Source organism: Zalophus californianus, chromosome 9, assembly GCF_009762305.2.
Source record: "Zalophus californianus isolate mZalCal1 chromosome 9, mZalCal1.pri.v2, whole genome shotgun sequence".
NCBI lineage: Eukaryota > Metazoa > Chordata > Mammalia > Carnivora > Otariidae > Zalophus > Zalophus californianus.
In genome coordinates this window covers 124,047,246-124,068,050 of record NC_045603.1, presented here as the reverse complement: position 1 = coordinate 124,068,050, position 20,805 = coordinate 124,047,246, and the positions used below count along the sequence as shown (strand labels likewise).

Sequence of the window (20,805 nt, the reverse complement as noted above, 5' to 3'; positions counted from 1 at the left end):
TTGGTATTTTTATCAAAATGATTTGTCACCATCAGTATATTGTGGAATTATTTAGTGCATAAATAAAATAATTTATATCAAGTCTTTTTCCCCCTGCCCCCCCAGATCCTTTTGGCCTTTTCTTCTTCTTCTTCTTCTTTTTTTTTTTTTGTAAGTATCATCTATTTTAGAGTTGTTGTAGTTTGGAAAATACTTTCAAGTTTTGAAGGGAAGAAAAAGCCATTATTGTGAAATTTTATTTAGTCAGAACTGTGACCCAGAAACATGGCTTCCAGTGTTTTGAAAAACGTTCCTTTAATTTTCTTTAAAAAAAAAAAAGATTTTATTTATTTAGTTGACAGAGAGAGACACAGCGAGAGAGGGAACACAAGCAGGGGGAGTGGGAGAGGGAGAAGCAGGCTCCGTGGAGCAGGGAGCCCGATGCGGGGCTCGATCCCCGGACCCCGGGATCATGACCTGAGCCGAAGGCAGACGCTTAACGACTGAGCCACCCAGGCACCCCTAATTCTTTGTCTTTTAAAAGTTTTATTGTTCTGTTCTTTAAACCATACATACATATTTGTGAGTGTATTTATATTTGTTGATTTCAAAAGAAATACTTATGGTTATATAAAATATGTACTTTTTTGATTTAAAAATAGATTTATATTTACACGGCTCAAAAATGAAAACAGCTTGAAAAGATGAACGTGGACAAGTCTTAACTCCTATCCCTGTTTTTCTCCCCCCATCCTCTGTAGATAACTGCTTTTGTTCCTTTTGTATCTTTCTATTGTTTCTTTACAGAAATACGAATATATTTTCCATTCATACATAATAAGCATATTATATACACTATTCCACATTTGTAATTAGTTAATTCATTAATATGTCCTGATAACCTTAGGAATATATTTCTTTTAATATCTGTTAGCTCTGCCTTGGTTGTTAAATTGACAAACTTAGAAATCATTTTGTAGTTTAACATGAGTTTTTGATTAGTGGCATGTAGAATATTTCCATACTTAAATAGTAATTATTAACTAAAATCATTTAATTAATAATTACAAATAATTACATCAGTCTCAGGAAGCCTAGTAGATGTGGTTACTCTTTACTTCCTATAGGTTAGAGGTTTTGTTTTAAGCCTGAAATGTTTGAATATGCTGGACTTGAAACTTTAAAGAATGTTTTGAAAATCTCTTCTGACTTCCTAGGATATTCACATGACTTTTAGTGTGCAATTCCAGTGTATGAGTAAGTACTGAAAAATGCCTAGCCAATGAGGTCATATGATGGACTGAAAAGTCTGTTTGTTTAGAATCAAGAGAACTTTGAGAATGATGGTAGCATTTTTCTTTAACATGTCTTCACATAATGAATAGCTTTTGTTTGTTAGTTTTAATTGATTTGTTTATATTCTCATGTGAAAAATAAATGTGAGGGTAGGTGTTGATTATCCACAATACCAAGTTAAAATTTAAGTTCTCTAATTGACATCTAGATTAATTTGTGCTATTATTTTATATCTGAACTGTCTTTGCTTAGCTTTGATCAGAGATATAGTTGACTGAATGTGGAAAACATGATATAACTTTTCTTCACTTGGTTAAGGGATCTATTTAGGCGGTAAATCTTTTATTTATTCCTGTAGAACTAGAAGGATAATGATAATTATTACTGACATTTTGTGAAAAATACAAATATAAACCTTTGGAAAAGAGTTTGCTAAAAATGCTTTTCATTTTGTCTGTCTTGTCTTGGACCTGGGCTGTGACTATTTCTGTTTTTCAACTGGAGTTTGATAGAATATTTCCAGATTTTTTTAAAAGGAAAAAGTAGTCTCTGACCCAGCCATCTTCAATCAGATAGAGAAACACATCTCTTCCTCTATATATTATATTCTATTATAATTGTATCTTCAGCTTATAGGCCTTAATTTTCAAAATCAAGTGCTCTTTTAAAAATAATAGCCAACATTTGTTGATGGCTTATTATTTGCCAGGTCTTGTTTAAGTTCCTTAGAAACATTATATATATAATTATCACAGCAGCTTAGGTACTGAAGGTTTTTCCAGTTTACAAATGGAATCTAATTCATATTTAGGATTAAGTATAATTGAAATTAGGGGAAATCCCAACAGGAGTAAAATTAAAGGGTTTTTTTGTAAAGTGTGGTCTTGATTTCCATGTCTCTTTTACTTTACATTGTGGAATTATTTTTAGTTTCATTCTCTCTACCTCAGTCATTTTTTTCTTTTATTTGACAAAACAATGAGTACTGGCTGGGTATTATGCTTTGTGTATGCAGTAGTAAATAAAACAACAAAGCCTTTGTGATCAGCAGTGGTGACAGTCTACTCGTAGAAAGTAGAAATAAACAGGTAGGTAACAAGCTAAGAAGGTAGTGATCAGAGTGTTTTAGTGGAGAATAAAAGGGGAAGACCTACTTAGATTTTTCAGGAAGGACTAGTTTGAAGGGATAACATTTATGATTTTAAAGTTGAGAAGAATCTAAGAGCTGAAAGCAGGTCCCAGGCAGAGGAAATAACATCTGCATGAATCCTGCAAGAGAGAAAATGCTTGGTGCTAGGAACTTCAAAGATACAGAGTAGCTGGAACAGAGGTGAGTTGCCCTAAATGAGCACAGAGTTGGATATAAGAGAGTGAGTTAGAAAAATAGAAGTGATAGTTGGAATGCTTGAAATTGAGATTATAGAGGGTTTTTACTTATTAATAATGGCATGGTCTAGGATGTGGCCATGGCAGTTAATAAAGTGGGGTAGAAGTTGAAAAGTCAAGATGTTGGGAGCATCACTTATGTAGATGAATTAACATCTCTGAGAAATAAGGTAGAAGTTGAAAAATCAGGATGTTGGGAAGATCACTTATGTAGATGAATTAACATCTCTGAGAATTAAGACAGGAATAATGTTGGAGAGAGTGGCAGTGAGCCAGGAGTTGAAATCACTGAGGGATGAAGGAGTAATTGAGGTGTTTCTTTTTGTTGTTGTTGTTTTGTTTTTTACAGAGAAAGGGAGGGACAGAGGGAGAGGGAGAGAGATAACCTGAAGCAGGCTCCATACCTAGCACAGAACCCAACATGGTGCTTGATTCCACAACCTGGGGATCATGACCTGAGCCAAAATCAAGAGTCGGACACTTAACCAACTGAGCTACCCAGGCGCCCCACTTTTTTTTTTTAATGTTATGTTAGTCACCATACAGTACATCATTAGTTTTTGATGTAGTGTTACATGATTCATTGTTTGCGTATAACAGCCAGTGCTCCATGCAGTATGTGCCCTCCTTAATACCTGTCACTGGGCTAACCCATCCCCCAACCCCCTCCCCTCTAAAACCCTCAGTTTGTTTCTCGGAGTTCATAGTCTTTCATGGTTTGTCTCCCCCTCTGATTCCCCCTCTTCATTCTTCCCTTCCTTCTCCACTTGAGGTTCTTTAAATAAATGCAGTAAGAAGATAGTCTGGCCTTATGAGAATTGGACTTTTAGGAAAGAGGGAGGAAGAATGATTTGGAAGTAGTAAAGGGGGCAAAGACGACCCATATCTTGTACCTACCTATATAGTGGGAGTAGTATCTTCCCTGGAGAGTCAGAGTTCTGTAGAGCCAGAGGACTGAGGATTGGGGCTTTTGTTGCCGGTGGTCTGTGAATTCTAGAGGACACAGTGGAGAGGTTTCAGAAGGTGGAAAGTAATGCATATGTAGAGCTATTTAATGATGGATAGTCTGCAGCTTCTCATAGGGACTGGTATAAACAGGAATGTGTTCTCAAATTCTCAATTATTAGATATTAGAGAAAGTTGGGTGTCTAAGACTTCCTCCTGGAGACCTTTGCAGATGGAACCTTGGAGGCCTAGGAAGGAGTGGTTGGGGCTCTCTTTTGACTCCTGTCCATAAAGGTGAAGGGGCCTGAGGTGGGATAGGCTTTGTTTTTGTTTGTTTGATTTTTAAAGATTTATTTGTTTGTTTATTTGAGAGAGAGAGCACATGCAATGGGTGGGGAAGGGCAGAGGGAGAGAGAATCTTAAGCAGACTCTTGCTGAGTGCAGAGCTGGACTCGGGGCTCGATCCCATAGCCCTGAGATCACAACCTAAGCCAAAAACCAAGAGTCGATGCTTAACTGACTGCGCCACCCAGGTGCCCAAGTCTTTGTTGTTGTTGTTGTTGTTTTTAAAGTTTTTATTTTAATTCCAGTTAGTTAACATACAGTGTTATATTAATTTCAGGTGTATAATGTAGTAATTCAGTGCTTCCATACATCACCCTGGGCTCATCATGGGATAGTCTTACGTTTCTGTGTTTAAGAGATTTTTATGTTTCCCTTTCTATGAACTGTATGTATCCTCTCAGTTCTTGTAGTCTTTGATATCTTAGGGACGTATCTTGTCTATAATTTGAGGTGTGTGTGTGTGTGTGTGTGTGTGTGTGTGTGTATTACATTAATCTTTTTACTTTGTTGTTTTTCCATTTGGAAGTCTTTAATTTTTATACAGGTAAATTTATCAGTCTTTTCTTATGGTTTGTAGAATTTTGAATTGTACAAGACTTCCTCTCCAAGGTTTTAGTGGAATTAACTCATTTTTTTCTTTATGGTTTCATTTTTTTTGTTTCATAACTAGTAGACTTTGGTTTTTAACTCGTTTTAGATTTGCAGAAAAATTAAGTGGACAGTGCAAAGAATTCGGTATCCCCACCCTACCCCTCACATACAGCTACCCCTATTATTAACATCTTGCATTGTGTGGTACATGTGTTATAAGTAATGAACCAATATTGATACATTATTATTAACTGAAATCCATTGTTTCCATTAAAGCTCATCTCATGCTGTACAGTTTTATGGATTTTGACAAATCTTTAATGATATATATCTATCATTAGAGTATCACACAGAATAGCTTCACCATCTTAAAACTGTTCTTTGCTCCACCTATTCATTCTTCTCCTCCCTCTCTTTTAATCTCTGACAACCAGTTTCTTTTTTTATTGCTTCTTTAATGTTGCCTTTATCAAAATGTTGTATAATTAAGATCATCTATTTAGCCTTTTCAGACTGGCTTGTTTTACTTAGCAAAATGCATTTAAGCTTCATCTGTGTCCTTTCATGACTTGATAACCCATTTCCTTTTATTTTTGAATAATATTCCATTATGTGGATGTACTGTAGTTTATCCATTCACCTATTGAAGGACATCTAGATTCCTTCCAGTTTTTGGTAACTGAGTAAAGCTGCTATGAAATACCTTCACGCACAGGTTTTGTGTGTGTGGACACAGGCTCTCAACTCAGTTGGGTAAATACCTAGGATCATGGTTGCTGGATCATTTTGAAGACTATGGTTAGCTTTGTGAGAAATTGCCAAACTGTTTTCCAAAGTCTCTGTACCTGTGGTTACATTTTTTACATTTAAATCTTTGCTCTATTTGTAATACCCTCTTATGTAGTAAGAGGTATGGCTCAAAATTTATTTTTTCCTGTTTGGCTACCCAAAATTCTAGTGCCAATTACTGAATAATCCATCTTTTTCCTTTCTGATTTGAAATACTGCCTTTATATATTCCACTCCTGTATGTATTACCCTGTGTATTTTTTGAATTTTATCTTTTGTCCTATTCGAACGTGTGTAGACATGTGCTGCTTCCATGTGGTTTCACAGTTTTTCCTAAATACTCCCCTTTCTACTGTCCCCACATAAACTTTGGGATTGGCTTGACTAGTCTAAAAACAAAACTATTTCTTTTTAAATTGGCTTAGTTTTAAATTAATAAATTATCTTTATGATATTAAATCCTCCTATCCAAGAACGTAGCATATCTTTGTATCTTTTAGTAGTGTTGTGAAGTTTTCCTCTTAGAAGTCTTGAATATTTTTGGTAAAGTTTCTTATGAGGTATTTTGACCTTTTTGCCACTGTTCAAGTGAAGTCTTTCTTTAACTGGTTGTTTGATAAGAATTTTCTTTTTTCATTAGTGGACTGTATTATAACATCTGTGTATCCTGAAGAGAATGATCGTTTTAAGGGGGAAATTGAGATGATGATTTGGGAGAAAGTGGGTATAGTAGCAGGAGCCAAGTCCTTGACTAGGGTAGGGTTCTGATTCAGTCTTATTTTTTCATCTTTACTTGCCCTAGACAGTGATTTTACTTTTATATTTTATTGCAATTTTTAAAACACCATATGTTTTGTAGCTAAGACCTATAGAATCCTCGTGACTATAGAGATCATTTCACAGATAAGGAAACTAAAACCCTGAGATTTTAATGCGACTTTCCAAAAGTAGTAACAGAGACAAATTCAAAGTCAGGTTTTTACTCGCAATCTTATGTTTTTTTTCTCACTTTTCTGTGTGCGTCAAGTGCCTATAATGAAGAATTATTTGAAAGTTAAAATCATGAATCAGGACATGCCGATCTGATATTGAAATTTTGAGTGATTCTTCTCTCTCCTATGCATTATATTACATTGTATTTTGCTTGACAGAAATATACCTTAGTGTTATATGGTCTAGGAAACTCAAAATATCACCATTGTGAATTTAAGTATGTAGTAACTGTTATCTATCCTTCCATTAATCCTCAGTGTGTAGTATGTAGTATGTAGAAGTTTAGTTTACCTACTTTCCTCCTGAAGTCTTTTGGAATCATGAACTTGTTCTTTAAGTAGCCAGATAACATCATTTGTATACTATATTCATGTTCCATTGGTCATCTCATGAGAAACACCTACTTTATAAGCTCAACGTCAAGAATTTGATATTTATGCTGTTTCACCCATTCTGCCCTTGTGTAGGCTGTGTTTTATGTAATCTGTATTATAGACCAAATCTGTATTTTGAATATGCCATTGAATATACAGTTATTTGTTTCAGTTCTGATTGCTTTCATATTTATATTGGAGTTCTCGTATGGTTCGTGTAACGCTTTTATGCTTTTGAAGGGCATCCTCGACACTAGACTCTTCTCAGTATTCAAGGAAGGTTTTTATTCTCTGTTAATTAAAAAAAAAATTAAATTACTTCAGCAAAGATTTGAGTTCCCGTATCTTTCAGTGTGTGCCTGCTGGGTACTACCCCCATACTAAGACTGTGCACACTTAGCCTTCCACCACACCACATAAATCCTTGAATGGTAAAGTTGTAGTAAAGCACTTTTTATAGCATGTAAAATGCTAATTTAAAAATCACTGTAAGATTATTTGGAAATCACTCTAAGATTATTTGAAAGCCAAAGTTGTAAAAGTAATTTGGTAGAAGAACAAACTAGAACTAATGTTGTTGAAGTTCTCTGTATCCCTGGCACACTTCTTGAAGGAAGTGTTGGAATAACATACTGATTAGGAAGCTTTAGAATCCCCTTTCAAGATGAGGTCTGTCTGTCAAGCTTCAAATCTTTTCTACTTTTTCGACTATATTACAGTGCTGCTTTTGTCTAGTGGTGGTTCTTAGCCTGGGTGATATTGATATATTAGGGATGGTTTTGGTTGTCAGAATATGGGCATTAGTACGGACACTGGTTAGGTGGGGCCCAGGAATGTGATACTCCAGATAGTCTTACACTACAAAGAATTTTTCTGTTCTGAACACGTAATAGTGCTTCTACTTAGAAACCTACTGCTACTGTCTTTGTCCTTTTTCATTCTTATTTCGTAGGTGATTAGAGGTTAACTATGCAAGCACATTCATTAACTGTGTTTTACCTTAGTACTGTTTTTTTCTGTTTTTCTTTTGTATTTGCAATATTTTAAAGAAAATGTCCTATTATTTTTTTTGTCAGGTTCCATGAGGGGATAATGAAGAAGGTGGTATCCTCATTTTGGAAAAGTTAATTTATCTAAGATCATTGTTTAATAGATGCAGTAGTTAGAATTCAAATTTACTGTCTTTTTAGTGGTAGTAATTTCCTTAAGGATATAAAACCTTATCACAGTTTAACTTAATATTTTTGTGATACAAAAATACTTTTCAAATGAGAAGTAGAGGAGTGAGACATATCTGAAATGAGGGTTTTTTAACAAAATTTTATAAAGCACAAGTTGTCCCAAATCTTGACTCCTTTATCCAACAGAATCATTACATGTTTTTGGCTTTTTCCATATTAATGGAAGGACCTTTTCAGGGAGTCCCACTAGCTGGTGACGAGAAACTAATGTTGAGCTGTTTATCTGTCATAACTGTACAGCAACATACTTGTAAGAAGGTAGACACTTAGAAATAATGTAACAATTTTGGAGATTTACTTGAGGCTATTTAAAGAGATTTGAAATTTCATTGTTCTCTGAAAAGAGAGTTGCAGGAATACAAAATTAGCTTTGCTTTTCCATGGTCTTCTGACTACAGATTTGAGCTGCATCATATGCATGTTTATCTTAACTGAATTTAACTGTATTCTTTGTAGCCCCCTCAAATTGTATTTTTCCTATAGACTTGTCCCTGTTGTCCATTTAGTGAGCTCATATGTGCCATCTCACCATTACAGTTTTCATTTCTCTTAGAGTATGAATATCTCACTGCATTGAGTGTGGTTCTTGCTCAGTGTATGCATTTTTTTTTAAAACAACATGACCCTGTATGAAAGCCACGTTCTTCAGTGGGTGCTGAAAGTAACATTTTTGCTTTAATAATTGAGGAAAAGTTGCCTATGTTGACCATATTTGAGAGAAGGCAGAGTGTGTTTTCTCATAGGTAACTCCCTAGTCAAGATAAATTAACTGCAATTTTTGCCTATGCCCTGACTTTGGAAACACACCCCAGGAAATGGGGTAATTACCCTTACATTTTACAATGGTGAGATTGGTGCTCTGCTCATTTCTCACATGGTAAGTTAAGAGCAACAAAGTTATTCTGGGGTTGGAAAACTGGGAAAGATGAAAAATAATTTCCCTTTCCCTGTTCTTATCCCCATCCCTGACCCCAATCTTTTTGTTTTCCCATCTCAAGATACAGAAAAGAGAGGATATGTCTTACAAAAAATTTTAAAATACCAAAATGGAATTTTGAGAAGGTTTTTAGAGAGACTACTCTTTACAGAGGTGGTGGATGATGAGAATCATTGGTGGACTTCTAATGCACATGCAGATTTTATCTTTAGCATGTATTTTTACAAAATACTTCATTTATGTTTATTACCATCAATCTCTTACCTCACATCTCGTGCTCCTCCCAGCATTACTTAATCTGCATTTTCCCTTATTGTGATCCTATTGTAATTCTAAGACAAGATTTTATGAAAGCATGTACATTTTTCTTGTAGAAAACTAACTCAGTGGAAGACATACAGGAGTCAGTAATAAATAGAGCTTTGTAAGGAGGATTATTCAATTATTCTAAATACTAAGTATTGTACAACAGTGAAAAGTAGTGTTTTCCATATTTAGCTCAGTGACTTTTTATTGAGTATCAACCATGTTGAAGGCATTATTGTAGGCAACATTCAGAATGAAAATGTTTTATCTTCAGTCACTGGTGAGCAACAGTAGGAGCTAAATAATTCCTACCTTTGTTTCCCCAAATATCACTTAATAACATAATTATGTGCCGTGGCTAGGGAGTAGGGAGCCAAGGATGAGCAATGTAGCCCTCATCCTATCTTCAGGAACCCTCAAGATGGGGAGATAAACAGTTAAGGCAATTTTATTAAAATTTTATTTAAAAAAAAAAGATGAGAAGAAAACCCAAACAATTCTAAGTAATACAAGTTAATAGTATTTAAAGCTAACAACTGTCAGCACACTTTTGTTAGAGGTGATTCTAGTTATCTATTTCTACATAACAAACCACCGTAAGACTTAGTGGCTTAAAAGAGCATTTATTATTAGCTTCACTGTTCTGTGGGTTAACAGCTGGGCACTTCTTGCTTTAGATCTCTCATGAACTTGCAGTCACCTAATGACTGGGACTGGAATATCTGAAGGCCTGGTAGGGATGGATGCTCAATATGGCTGGTAGTTGATGTCTGGCAGTCAGCTGGGATCTCAGCTGGAGCTAGCAATTGAAACATTTGCCAAGGCCTGTACATGTGGCTTGAGTTTCTTACAAAATGCTAGCTGGGATCCTAGAGGGAGCACCCTAAGTGCAGATGTTCTAAGAGATATAGGTGTATTCTAGATAGCTTTTTATGAACTATACATCTCAGAATATCACTTGTACTACATTCTGTGGGTCAAGCAATCACTGGGGTCAGTCCACATTTAAGAGGAGGGTTATTAAACTTCACCTCTTGATGGGAAGTGGCAAGGCCACTTCATAGAAGCGGATGTGTAAAGAGAGTTAGGGGTGCCTGGGTGGCTCAGTCGGTTAAGTGTCTGCTTTTGGCTCGGGTCATGATCCCGGCGTCCTGAGATCGAGCCCTGCATCGGGCTCCGTGCTCGGTGGGCAGCTTGCTTCTCCCTCTCCCTCTACCTGCCTGTCTGCCTACTTGTGATCTCTCTCTCTCTCTGTCAAATAAATAAATAAAATCTTAAGAAAAAAAAGGGAGTTATTATTGTGGTTATCTTTAGAATATATAATTTGCCACAGAGGCCTGCTCTGTAAGTATTGAATGAGAACTTTGACCTAGATAACAAAACAATGAATATATCATGAGAACAAAACAGTGAATTTTAATAAACAAAATAGTAAATTCCATTTTTGATACTTGAGATACACAGTCGTTAAGAACTTGAATGGAAAAATGTGATGTAAGGGTCCTTTACTACTTTCATCTAACATTTATTTATGACTTTTTGCATAGAAAATTGTTATTCTGTGTTGAGAGAGTTCTACCCATTTGTAGATATTTGTAAATAAGAACAGCTAACATGTAAAAACTGGGTAGTCATAAAGACTTAGTTTCATCCTGACCTTTCATGATTTTGTTTTATATACATGATGTGGCAATACGTAGCTTATGAAAATTCATAAAAGCCAAAGAGAAAATGACGGCATAACATTAGTTAATGAAAGCGTTATCAGCAGAGTTATTTGCTACTTGGTGAATATTTTTTTCACAGTGCCATTGTAATTTACATGGAGATGGTGATTCAGTGTGACAGTTTTGGTAACCAAACTGGATTAGTCATAAGGGTCGGTATCCTTTAGCACTGATATAAACACATGGCTCTCTACGTAGAGGGTTCTTGCTTTCTGGGTACTTTTCCAATAAGATGAATGAGCAAGAATGAAAAGTTTTATTAAATCATTGTTCGAACATAGGAGTGATTGTTGATGAAATTCATTTAAAGAATATATGCTTTCCAGAATTGCCTTAAGGGCTTCACATTCTGCAGTCTCTGTTTTCTGTGGGAACCTGGAAAAGTCTGAATGGCAAAAGAAAGCACAGTAGCATGACTCTGTGATAATTGTGTCTGAAGATTAAGGAGGGTTCATGCCTTAATTTTCATTTACTTTTGAGCATGAGGTAGCTTAATTTTAGTAGTTGTAACTTTACATGGAACCAAATGACTGAGAGTGGTATGATGGGACACAGAGGAGAGAGGATTCGATAGAAAAGAGGCCCCTCTTAAAGCTCTGCTGAAGCCCACAGTAGTTTGTTGAGATGGATTGGAATAATACTTGTGAATAATGAAATTGACTTTGATGCTTTAGTTCAGCAGAACTGATGTATGCCAAGGCAGCTGTGTACATTCCTGAAAAGTCTGTTTTCTGGTTGGTCTGTGATTTGAGAAAAAGTCTTTAGAAGCCACAGCCGCATGAAAGTACAGGTATCCTCTGCTTCTGGAAGGTTTGTGTTACGCCACTTCACTCTTACTGAAGGACCTACACTAGTAGCTGTTTACCCTAACTAAAAGAAATTTGAAGGGGATCTTCACTTTTACAAAAAAAGGCCCAGAAGTGAAAATGGTTTCCGTTTTTCTTTGAGCTGTTTTAGAGGTAGCACACACCTGTAGCAGCAAGAGTAGCGTCGTCCAGCTCACCTTGGGGAACTACACTCGGCATCTCAGCATCAAGCCACCATAGCTTTGAACTGTGTCTGTGAGCATCTGCTTTATCTGGACTTACTTTGTGCATCTATTAGCAAGATGTGTCCTAAGGTATCAGAAAAGCCTGAGAGAGGTTATGTTTGGGGTCTGGGAATGCTAAAAACATTTTCCTTATAAATTAATGGTAATTGTTTCTTCCCTTTAGGCCGTTTAGGCTTATACAAGTCTTTACAGGAATGCTCTACTTTTAGATAGTTGGAAAATTCTGTGCTGCCTCTTTTTTTCTAACCTTTTTTCTGAACTAAATGTCTCAGATGTGACTATACATGTAGTTTGTCTTGGATAATCTCACTTTATGACTACTGTTCCTGAACTTTGCCCAGTTAGCATCCCTTTCACTCTCAAAAAGGTACTTGTATAGTTGATAAATTATACAGTCTGTATAGTCCACTTGCATTTTTTCATTGAGAGGATAATAGCCAGAGTATACTTATTTTAAATTCACTTAAAAAAAAAAAAAGAGGGCAACTGGGTGGCTCAGTTGGTTAAGCGACTGCCTTCAGCTCAGGTCATGATCCTGGAGTCCCAGGATCGAGTCCCACATCGGTCTTCCTGCTCAGCAGAGAGTCTGCTTCTCGCTCTGACCCTCCCCCCTCTCATGTGTTCTCTCTCTCATTCTCTCTCTCAAAAAAAAAAAAAAAAAAAAAAGCCAAGGTATGGGTACCAGGCGAGCTCACTAGTACCAGAGCTAGTAAATATAGTACATGCATATACATATATGTATATATTCTATTTACATGAATATTTTTGTGTTTACTTTTATATTGAAAGTCATAGGTTTATATTAAAAAATAACTCTTAAGCCTTTTTAAAAACAGTATTTTAGCCATAATCTTTCATTAAATTGTAAGATTTAATAATCAAATGTATATATATTATTTCACTTTCACTTTTGTGTTTTACTCACTATATTCCTAAGTACTTATAAGCATTCTAATTGGCTTTTTATGACATTATCCTTTTTATGGTGCAATAGCCAAGATTGTTTTGGTGCCAGCGATACCTTTGCCTTAGTTTTTAAAATTGGCTGTGGTAAAACATTCAAACAATATACAAATATATAAAATAAAAAGTAAAGGTTGAATTTCAAAGCCCTTTCCTACTTCCCTTTCCAAAAGTAATCAGAATTTAGAGTGCTTTCTTTAGAAAAATGAAAGTGGTTTATAAACAAGATATCAAATTTAATTTAAGCAACTATAGAGGATTATTTTCTAATAAGTTCATTTTCTGAGCTTAATCATCTTTGGATCATTATTTTTTACTGGTTTTAATTTTAGCGTTCAGATAATCCCTTTTATATTTCGCCTTTACTGGTGCTTAAAATTATAATTTTGTGTTTTTATATGTCAGCATGATTTTCACAACTGCAAAAATTAGCATGGGGTCACAGATTCTGGCTCCTAAAACAAGTCCTACTATGAAAAAGGCAAAATTTAGGGGTGCCTGGGTGGCTCAGTTAAGTGTCTGCCTTCGGCTCAGGTCATAATCTCAGGGTCCTGGGATCGAGCCCCACATCGGCCTCCCTTCTCAGCAGGGAGTCTGTTTGTCCCTCTCCCTCTGCTGCCCCTCCTCCTCCCTACCCCCGTGTGCCTCTCTTTCTCTCAGATAAATAAATAAAATCTTTAAAATAAAAGAAAAGAAAAAGGCAAAATTTAAATAATAGTGTTACAGTATATTAATTCTTCAGTTTAATAATGTTGCTGTCAGATACTTTTTTTTCTTTTAAGTAGGCTCCATACCCAGTGTGGAGCCCAGTGTGGGGCTTGAACTCATGACCTGGAGATCAAGACCTGAGCTGAGATCAAGAGTCGGATGCTTAACCTACTGAGCTATCCAGGTTCCCCTCAGGTAGTATTAAGGTCATAGAAAATCAAGAGAAAAAGAGCTTCAGAATCATAAGAGGTGAATGTTTGACATACAGTAGGTATTCAATAAATATAATTAAAATTTTTTTTTCTCTTTTCTCCTTGCTCTTTAGGAGAAAAGCTTCCAACAGTCAATGAAACATTCTTAGAAACAGAAATCCTTTTTTATTTTAATTTTTCCCTATTAAAAATGACTTTTTAAAATTTATCACAGTGGGTTTTGTTTTTTTTTTTTGTAAGACACAGCAAGAGAGGGAACACAAGCAGGGGGAGTGGGAGAGGGAGAAGCAGGCTTTCCGTGGAGCAGGGAGCCCGACGTGGGGTTCGATCCCAGGACCCTGGGATCATGACCTGAGCCGAAGGCAGATGCTTAACGACTGAGCCACCCAGGTGCCCCTATCACAGTGTTTAGTAATTGTATTCCAGTTCTTAAAGACATTATTTACTTATTTTTTAAAAGATTTTATTTATTTATTTGACAGAGAGGGACACAGCGAGAGAGGGAACACAAGCAGGGGGGAGTGAGAGAGGGAGAAGCAGGCTTCCCGCTGAGCAGGAACCCTGATGTGGGGCTCGATCCCAGGACCCTGGGATCATGACCTGAGCCGAAGGCAGATGCTTAACGACTGAGCCACCCAGGCGCCCCACATTTTTTAGGGTGATTATTCTTACTGCCCAATTTCTTCAGGGCCCATTGTCATTAAATCACTTGATAAGGGTTTTCTTTTCATGTATGTTTTCACTATCCATTTCCAAAACTCGCTCATCATCCCAAACAGAAACTCTGTGTGCATTAAATAATAACTTCTCATTTCCCCCTTTTCCTTGCCACTGGTGACTTTTACTTGTCAAGGCCAAATTCCATGAATTTGCCTGTTTTAGGGACCTCATATAAATGGAATCATACAATATTTATCCTTCTGATAATGTTTTATGATATTAAGTAAAACAAATGCCATTTCAATCCAATGAATTAATATTTTGAGGCCATCATCCTTTGAGTTCTATGAATAGCTCCCAGCTTCCATCATCGTAGTTCGTTGCAAGACAGTTCTGTGCTCAGAAGATAGAGTATTTAGACTCAGCCACACCTGGGTTGGAATCTTGTTTGTACCAGTTACTATCTGCTTAGGTATCATGGGCAAGGAATTGAACAACTTAAGACTCCAGTTTAATGTGAATGTTTTGAAAACTGAATGAGTTCCTTATGTAAAATTTTGAGATCCTGAACACATAGATGTTCCATAGGTTGTAGTTACTTGCTATTACTATTACTGCTAATTATATAGCATTCCCATGAAATACATGTTAACCACATACATGGCCTGGTATTAGAAAATAATCTGTTTTACTAATAAATGACTTATTCACAATAAAATGCATTCCTTGTAAGTATACAGTTTGATAATTTGATCTGATTGACATGTATACTATAAGCATTACTTCAGTCAGTCATGATAGAGAGCATTTAATCACTTCCTAAAGTTCCTGCTGTCCTAAGCAATTACTGATCTGCTTTTTGTCATTATAGATTAAATTTTCCTTTCCTAAAATTTCATAAAATGAATTTGTATAATATGTATACAATCTTGTATCTAGTGTAGAATATGTTTTGGAGCTAAGTCCAAGTTTTTATGTATATCACTATTTCTATTTATTTCCAAGGGATATTCCATTGTATGAATATATTAAAATTTTTTAATCTATTTATCCGTTGAGGAACATTTGCATTACTTAATATTATAAAACACTATCAAAAGGATAAATATTGTCAGATTCCATTTAGCTATTATGAAGAGAGCCATTATGAACGTTCTTATACAGAATACTTGATAGTGTGCTTTCATTTAGTTAAGTGAAATTATGTTTCTTTGATTTCATTTGATGTAAGAATTATTTAGATTTGTGTTTAATTTCCAAACATTTGGAATTTTCCTGCAATCATTTTATTAATTTGTAGTTCTGTTTTGGTCAAAGAACATATTTTGTATGATTTTAAGTTTGTTACCATTTGTTTTATAGTCTAGAATGTGATCTATTTTGGTGAATTTTCTATAGACTTGAAAATTGTGTTATCTGCCATGTGTGAGTAGAATGTTCAGTAGGTCCAGATAGGTGGTGGTGTTCAGTTATTCCATATCCATAATTTTTGTTTGTTTTACTTATACTGTCAAATTATTGAGAGGAGTATGTTGAAGTTCTATGTGATTTGTCAGTTTTTCCTTTTATTTCTATCCAAGTTTCTTTTATATATTTTGAAATTCTCTTATGCACTTAGAATTGTTAATTTTTCCTTAGAGAAGTAACCCTTTCATTATTATGAAATGTCCCTTTTTATCTTGTTTGAAATTGTTGACACCACTTGACTTTCTTTTGATTAATGTTGATATGTCTTTTCCTGTCTTGTTTCTTTTAATCTATTAGATTATAAGATAAACTATAACTATAGAAAATAGATTTTCTTATAGTTGTTTATAGCTGGCATATACTTGGTTCTTGTTTTTTTATCCAATTTGACAGTCTCTGCCTAGTAATTGGAGTGTTGAGACTACATTTAATGTAATTATTGATATGGTTGAATTTAAAGCTTCCTTCTTGCTAGTAGTTTTCAATTATGTTTTATCTCTGTTCCCTTTTTTCCTCATTTTCTTTCTTTTCAATTACTTTTTTATGATTATGTTTTATCTCCATTTTGGGCTAATAACCTATGGGTCAAAGAGGAAATCAGAACAGCAGTTGGAAAGTATTTTCAGTGAAATGAAAGTGAAAATGAAATATATCAACACTTGTAGGATGTAGCTACAGCAATCCATAGAGGTAAATTTATATCATTAAATGCTTATGTTGGAAGAAGAAATCTCTCAAGTCAGTGATCTAAGTTTTTATCTTAAGAAGCAAGAAGAACAAACTTAAAGGAAGCAAAAGAAAAGAAAGGAAAATAAGAGCAGAGATAAATGAAATTGAAAAGAGAAAAACAATAGAGAAAATTCAAAAGTAGAGCTGGTTCTTTAAAGAAAAGTCAAGTGGAGTTTATCCCAGGCATGACAAGCCTGGTTCACCACTTGAAAATAAATCAGTGTAATTCACCGTCTCATCATACTAAAGAAAAAAACCCCATAGAATCATCTCAATAAATGTGGAAAGTTCCTTTGAAAAAATTCAGTATACATTTATAACAAAATCTTTTATTAATTTAAGAACTAAAGGTAATTTCCTCAACCTGTTAAAGGACATCTACGAAAAATTTGTATATTTAGCATAATGGCACTTGTTTGGTACAATTCACTAGTGAAGCCATCTGGGCTCAGAATTTTCTTTGTTGGAACTCACTTTATGAGTGAGGCCTGCAGTAGGTCAATACCAAAAACAAAGAAAGAAAACCATAGACTAGTAATGTGCAAAGGTACAGAAATCCTTAATTATACTGTAATCAAACCCAATAATATATAAAAAGGATAATGTATTATGACCAACTGTGGTTATTTAGAACTTGGAGAATTTCCAGTTTTCTTCATATTACTCATTTATAGTATAATTTTATCATGGTCTAACAACATAGCATGTATCATTTCAGTTTTTAAAAAATTACGTTTTTGGGGCGCCTGGGTGGCTCAGTTCGTTAAGCAACTGCCTTCGGCTCAGGTCATGATCCTGGAGTCCCGGGATCGAGTCCCACATCGGACTCCCTGCTCAGCAGGGTGTCTGCTTCTCCTTCTGACCCTCTTCCTCTCGTACTCTCTATCTCTCATTCTCTCTCTCTCAAATAAATAAATAAAATCCTTTAAAAAAATAAAAATAAATAAAAAATTAAGTTTTTTTTAATGGTCTGTCTTGGTAAATAATCTGTATTTACTGGAAATGATATATATTCTGCTATTGTAGGGTAGAGTGTTCCCAAACCTATTTTTCTCTTTGTTTTATCAATTTCTAACAAAGGAATGAAATCTCCAACTAAATTGTGGATTTGTCTCACTTCAGTTTTATTAGTTTTTGCTTCATGTATTTTGAAGCTTTGTTTTTAGATAAGACTTATACATCTTGGTCTGTTATATCTCCTTGGAGAATTGATCTCTTTATCATTTTGTAATTTTTTTCTATATCCCTGGTAATGTGGCTTGTTTTGCAGTGCAGTTTGCCTGATAATAATGTAGCTACTCCAGCTTTCTTGTGGTTTATGTTTGCTTAGTGTATCTTTCTTTTCCTTCAATCGTTTCACTTTTAAGTTACATATGTCTTTATATTTTTAAATTTAAAAAAAAATTTAAAAAACTAAACAGTTTCTTGTAGGGAGCATTTAGGTGGGTTCTGCTTTTTTTTTTTTTTTTTAATAAAGATTTTATTTATTTGAGAGAGAGTGAGAGCTAGAGAGAGTGCGTGCACACACGCAGGGATAGAGAGAAGCTGACTCGCCGCTGAGCAAGAAGCGCCCAGGATCCCAGGACCATGACCTGAGCCAAAGGCAGACTTTTAACTGACTGAGCCACCCAGGCACCCCCAGTCCTGCTTTTTAAATCCAGTCTAGCAATCTGTCTTATTTGGTGTGTTTGGACCACTTTCATTTAATATAACTGTTGATATGGTTGGATTAAAATGTTAAAACTTGCCATTTTTCTAGATGATATGTTTCTCCTGTTGAACTTTTGTTTATTGTCTTATATATCAATTGAATATTTTTTGTGATTTTTTTTAAATTTCCATTTCTCTTTTAAAAATGTATTTAATGATGGTTCTATATTAAATTTTTTTAGTCTTTTTTTTCTCTGTAAATTCATGTACTTCAAGCATGTCTTCAAGTTTACTGATCTTTTATTCTTAACCTGATTAATTCTTTTTAAAAACATATTTTTCATTTCTAGAAGTATTTTCTTTTTTTAAGCTTTATCCTTTTTACACCATTTCTTTCCTCATTATGTTGATGATTTGATGTACATCCTTGAATATACTTAGAATAGCTTATACAGAGTCTTTGATTGCTAATTCCAACATCTCTGTCATTTCTTCATTATCAGTTGACTGAATTTTCTCCTAGTTATGTGTTGTATCATATCTAATAATTTTTTTAAAGATTTTATTTATTTATTTGAGAGAGAGAATGAAATAGAGCATGAGAGGGGGGAGGGTCCGAGGGAGAAGCAGACTCACTGCTGAGCAGGGAGCCCGATGTGGGACTCGATCCCGGGACTCCAGGATCATGACCTGAGCCTAAGGCAGTCGCTTAACCAACTGAGCCACCCAGGTGCCCCATATCTAATAATTTTTGACTGAATGTTTAGTGTCATGACTTTTATATCAAGTGCCGGGTTTTGTTGTTGTTAAAGACTATTGGACTTTATTCTCTCTGAACATACGTTACATTTGGATCAAGTGGCTTGTTTTTAGGTAGTTCTAGGCTGGATTTAGAGGAGTCTTTTTAGGATAGTTCAGTCCCAATACTAAGGCCTAAACTCTTGTGTATCCACAAGATACTCTATATTTAACAAGGACTTTCCATTTTCATACGGACTCTGACAACTCTGTGAGCTTTGGGAACTCTTCAGCATACAGCTTGCAGTCACTTTTTGCTCAGCCTTCGGAGGTTTTAATCTATGCATGTGTGGTTCTTTCCACAGTAGACCTGAATGGACTCCTTTGCAAGTATCCAGGACTATTTCTTCATATAGCTCCTTCTACTCTGTCTTGCAAATTCTAGCTTCCTTGGCCTCCCTGAATTCTGATTTCTTTCCCTTCAACTCAGTGAGATCACTATTCTCTTCTTGGGATCACCATCTCTGCACCAGGATCCAGAAACTGCCTTTAGGCAGAAAGTCTGTACTGGTATCTGGAAAGTGCCTCTGAGTGGAAAGTTGAGGCAAATGTCTGGCTTACCTAATTATATTCCTTCTTAGAGATCATTCAGCATTGCCTGTGGCCTAATGTCCCAAACAGTGACCCGAGTGTATATTTTAAATATTTTTTTCCAGTTTTCTCATTGTTTACAGCAAGAGTGTAAGTCTAGTTCCAATTATTCCATCATGACTGGAAGTGGAAGTTTTGGTCTGTCATTTCATTCTCAGAACTTTTTCTCATCCAAGATTAGTGTGAAATGCCTAATCTATGATTACTAAGGAAGAGAGCCTGTTAATTTTATTTGAAAAATTTAAAGGAACTTGTTAGTGTACTGTTCATTTGTGTCATTAATAAAAATTAAACTACCGTAGTCTACCTTTTGTATAGTAGTGTATTGCCTATTATAGTTAAGGGGAGGGAGGGACCTGGATATACTACTAATTGATGGTTACATTTCTCATTTTTTAGACCTAAAGATTGTCTTCGGTCTATTATGAGGAGGGTGAACCATAAAGATCCTCATGTTGCTATGCAAGCTCTGACTGTAAGTGATTTCATTTTAAGTTTTACCACAAAACTATCTGCTAAAATTGAGCCCTTATTTTAACTTGTGATTTTATACTTTTAGCTTCTAGGAGCATGTGTATCAAACTGTGGCAAAATTTTTCATTTAGAAGTGTGTTCAAGAGATTTTGCTAGTGAGGTGAGCAACGTACTAAACAAGGTAAGGAACATTATTTCCAGAAATGAATTAACACAATCTTCTTTGTGTATTTAATTGTTCAGTTTTTCACATTTTAAATCACAAAGGACTGGTTTGTGCTTTGTTTTTTTATAATCCTTCCTAGGCTGTGTCTATCCAATATGTAAGTAAAGTAAATGTTGTGCTGAAGAGACTATAAGTTTATATACTTGGAGAATTGTTTTTTTTTTTTTTAACCAGATTAGAGTATATTTAACCTGTTTTCTTCATCAGTCCTTTCATCTAATAAGAAAATACATGTATTTCTCCATCTGGTTAATTAATACCAGTCTGTTTTAGGCACAATTTTTGTAACCATTTGTGTAGCCACTGAGGTATTTTCCCAATGTAGAACAGAAATACTGCCAAAATATGACACTGTTTTCATTGTGAC

The 20,805-nt window shown here is 35.2% G+C and overlaps 1 protein-coding gene across 2 annotated transcripts in view; it reads left to right on the top strand.

Annotated features, from left to right (window-relative positions):
* Positions 1-20,805, top strand: part of STAM (signal transducing adaptor molecule) — a 92,977-nt gene that overhangs the window by 24,962 nt on the left and 47,210 nt on the right. For both annotated transcript variants that reach the window (XM_027595266.2, XM_027595265.2), the window contains 2 exons: positions 20,138-20,213; positions 20,298-20,393. In XM_027595266.2, coding sequence (XP_027451067.1) covers positions 20,163-20,213; positions 20,298-20,393 — 147 coding nt within the window. In that variant the 5' untranslated portion in view covers positions 20,138-20,162. The remainder of the gene's footprint in view (positions 1-20,137; positions 20,214-20,297; positions 20,394-20,805) is intronic.